Genomic DNA, 3,285 nt, shown 5'->3' with positions numbered 1-3,285 from the left:
ATACATAGTTAAATTCATATGTATGCCACCTTTAGCCCCTCGTATTACTATTTTAATATTTACTATCTCTGTGTGATAGTACTATCAAGTTCTCGAGTCCATTCGTTTATGCAATAAATTTTAACATCCCAAATAGTTTATGCAATAAATTTTAACAAAACAAAGGATGTGGGAGTGTGGGCTTGTGGGGTGGGTGTAATAAAACGGCCGCTCTCTATTTAGAGCTCTCTCATCTATCTATCTATCTATCCATCCATATCTCTTTCTCTCTCTCTCTCTCTCTCATGGAGAGCTCTACTACTACTATAGTCACTCGCAATATAACGGCCGCTCTCTACTTAGAGCTCTCTCATGTATCTATCTATGTATCTCTCTCGCTCTCCCGCTCGCTCTCTCTAATGCAGAGCTCTACTTCTACTATAATCTCTCTCTCTAGAGTAGAGACTAGAGTCTAGATTCAGAGAGAGATGAGACTGGAGACTGGAGACTGGAGACTGTAGAGGATAAATAGAGTAGAGCCATAACAAGTAGCGGACCTGTGAGTGGCTGTGACCTGTCCGCTGTCAGCTACATTTTTTCCAACTAAATGTGTATAGGAATCGCCTCATCTTTTATCACTGCTCGAAATTAGCATTCTTGACATGGTCTTCTATTCTTTTAAAAATGAAACCTTTTGAAACGCTGTATTTTATTTCTACGGTACACGATGAAAAATAATGGAAATTTGGCGCTGAGTACTCAATACGAAGTATCGAGATGCTACACATCACAATTCACATAGTGCATCTGGGCACCAATGCTTCAAAACTGCACGCACCAGCGTACAAAAACAAGATATGCCACTAGGACAGCTTCTATATTTTTGAAAATACCAAGCATAGTTGCAGACAATCAACTGGCTCGACCATGTTTATTCCTTAGTGACCTCGTGTATAGCCTGTTGCGTGTGGATAACGATTTTTGAGATGTCAATATACCACAAATGCACAGATACTCCAGTTATAAGCTATGCTAATTTAAAGTGAACTACAAGAATGAATGAGGTCACAAGTTCAATACTTATCGTTCACTACTATCCGATCCAAGTGCAAATGAAAGTACAGCCCGCAGAAAGGGGGATATTCGCATTTCAAAAATCAATTAACCTCACCTTTGCGATGTAGGTCACATTGCTCGTGGTGACTCCCGCCATACTGATACGCCCGTCCATGGTCAAATAAACTAGAGTTTATCAGGAACATGCAGCCATGAATATATAGGGACAAACAAGCTACGTGCCGCTTTTGCATTGCCGGAATTTGCGCGAATATATCGCGATTTGAGGTGGTATGATACAGAGCTCGTATATGAATGCACAAGTTTCCAACATCGAACTAGTTCCCTGCGTAGATAGCTAATTTCAGCATCATAACAGATCATTTCAACTATAGTTAGAACACAATGGTACTAGATGAACGATAGTATAGTAGTATTAAGGGATGTGGAAGCAAAGGCTGCAACCGACCTATATACGTATCTAATCAGATTCCGATATGCAGACTGCCCAGCGATGCCTAATAAACTATGCGAACCCAGAATAATACTATGACATGTACATACCTGGGTGCTCATCGCAGAGTCTTTTGCTCCACCGCCGAGAAAGATACTATGAATTGAACTTACCCGAGTGCTCGTCGCGCAATCTTTTACACTGTTCAGTACTGAGACCGCTGAAGCAGAACATCCCAATTTGCTTGTTGATATGACCCCAAGGAAGAATGGATCCCGCCTAACCAACAGTGAAGTGTGAAATCCATTAAAGTAATGTAGTCGGGCCGACTTCTATGCTGTAACTTCATCTATTCACTTTGTCTAGTATCGCTCCCTCGTTGTGGGCATGACTGAGCTCGCAACAGAGACATGCTTGTCGTCTATAGTGTCAGTTACAGCAATCATGACACGTTGACTCCTACTCCTAGAGCGATATAGTCTATATGGATATCTTGATGCAAAATTATGTCGCTTAAGTTGCGTGACACCTGACAGTATAGATATTCTGGAAAACTAAGAACGCCAATAAATTCTAAAATGGCCTTCATAACGAGCAGCTGCTAAGCCAAGGCCAAGAGATGTACAGCGAAGTGTATGGTTTAGCCACAAGCTAGCCCAGATTGTTTCGGTGTCTAAATAGCGACAACTCGGCGCATGAAAGTTGACTCCTTACCTCATCGAGTTTCTGCGTCAACAAGGCCCGAGCGCCTATAATCCGATCGGCCATCGCTTTTACCTCCTCTAACCACAAAGATCTGCGCGAAGTGATAGTCGGGATTATAGGCTACAGGACTCAAGGTGAATATAGCAGCTAGGACTTTGAAACATCCTTGATCACTTACCAGAGTATCAATACACATATACATATTCGGACAACTGCTGGTGCAAAAAAGATAGTACTCGGATGTACTTGTACCTGAGCGTTTAAGTAAATCCTCAAATTAATAAAGCGCATTCTGCTGCTGACGACGGGAACGTGCTTGCAGCATATGATAGCTGTGCGGTTTTAGACCTAGGAGTCGGCGTGGGCAAAGAATGGACCACACAGAAAACTAAGATGTCACGCGTATCAACACAGTTCCATATAAACCTGAGAGAAGGAGACAAAGCATGACTCACTTTAGACTGGTGTCTGTTAGAATCATAGTCGCCAATCGTGCCCCGTGTATCGGCGGACTGCTGTACGTGGGTCGTATAATTGTCTTCAGTTGAGACGCTACATTAAAAGCGTGTTGCTTCTCACTAGTGGTCACTGTCAGCGCACCTACTCTTTCGCCTGCCATGTTACGTGTTTCAGTTCAGGTATTCGGATTAAAACAATGTATATAATTTACTTCAAGCGGAAGGCTTAAGTCGAAAAACTGCGATCGGGCAACCATCAAGAGGATGACACATAAATATAAGACACTTCTAAACTCTAGCGGCATGTGCACACAACAAGTTCTTCAAAACCGCCACACTTAGTGGTCTGTATGTGTATACAATTGCATGCAATTTCTAGAATGCTTGCTAGCGGTTGGTGCGCAATGCCGCGCTCGAGGTACCCACCATATAAGCCCATATTTTTCGCATAAGACTGACACAAGGCAATGTTGTGGCCGTCTTCGATGAACGAACGCACAGAGTATGCATCGTTGTCCACATCTCCACTCGCGAAGCCTTGGTACGCCTACGAAAAATGCAATGCGACAGGCATAAACCCCGTGCATTCAAGCAGATATCCCTATCCTTTCACGTTGTACGTATTACTCCTTC

The 3,285-nt window shown here is 42.9% G+C and overlaps 1 protein-coding gene across 1 annotated transcript; it reads right to left on the bottom strand.

The window, feature by feature from the left end:
* Positions 1 to 620: 620 nt before the first annotated feature.
* Positions 621 to 3,200, bottom strand: SARC_10629 (hypothetical protein; the record flags this gene model as incomplete). The annotated part of the gene is made up of 6 exons (XM_014295320.1): positions 621 to 937; positions 1,151 to 1,221; positions 1,663 to 1,768; positions 2,204 to 2,285; positions 2,650 to 2,806; positions 3,079 to 3,200. Coding segments are annotated over 6 exons (565 nt in total), but the record flags the coding sequence as incomplete, so codon positions are not given.
* Between the last annotated feature and the right edge of the window lie 85 nt (positions 3,201 to 3,285).

This window comes from Sphaeroforma arctica (genome assembly GCF_001186125.1).
Source record: "Sphaeroforma arctica JP610 unplaced genomic scaffold supercont1.1330, whole genome shotgun sequence".
Taxonomy (NCBI): Eukaryota; class Ichthyosporea; order Ichthyophonida; genus Sphaeroforma; species Sphaeroforma arctica.
Note: the sequence above shows the minus strand (reverse complement) of the source record. Positions and strands in the feature narration are given on the sequence as shown.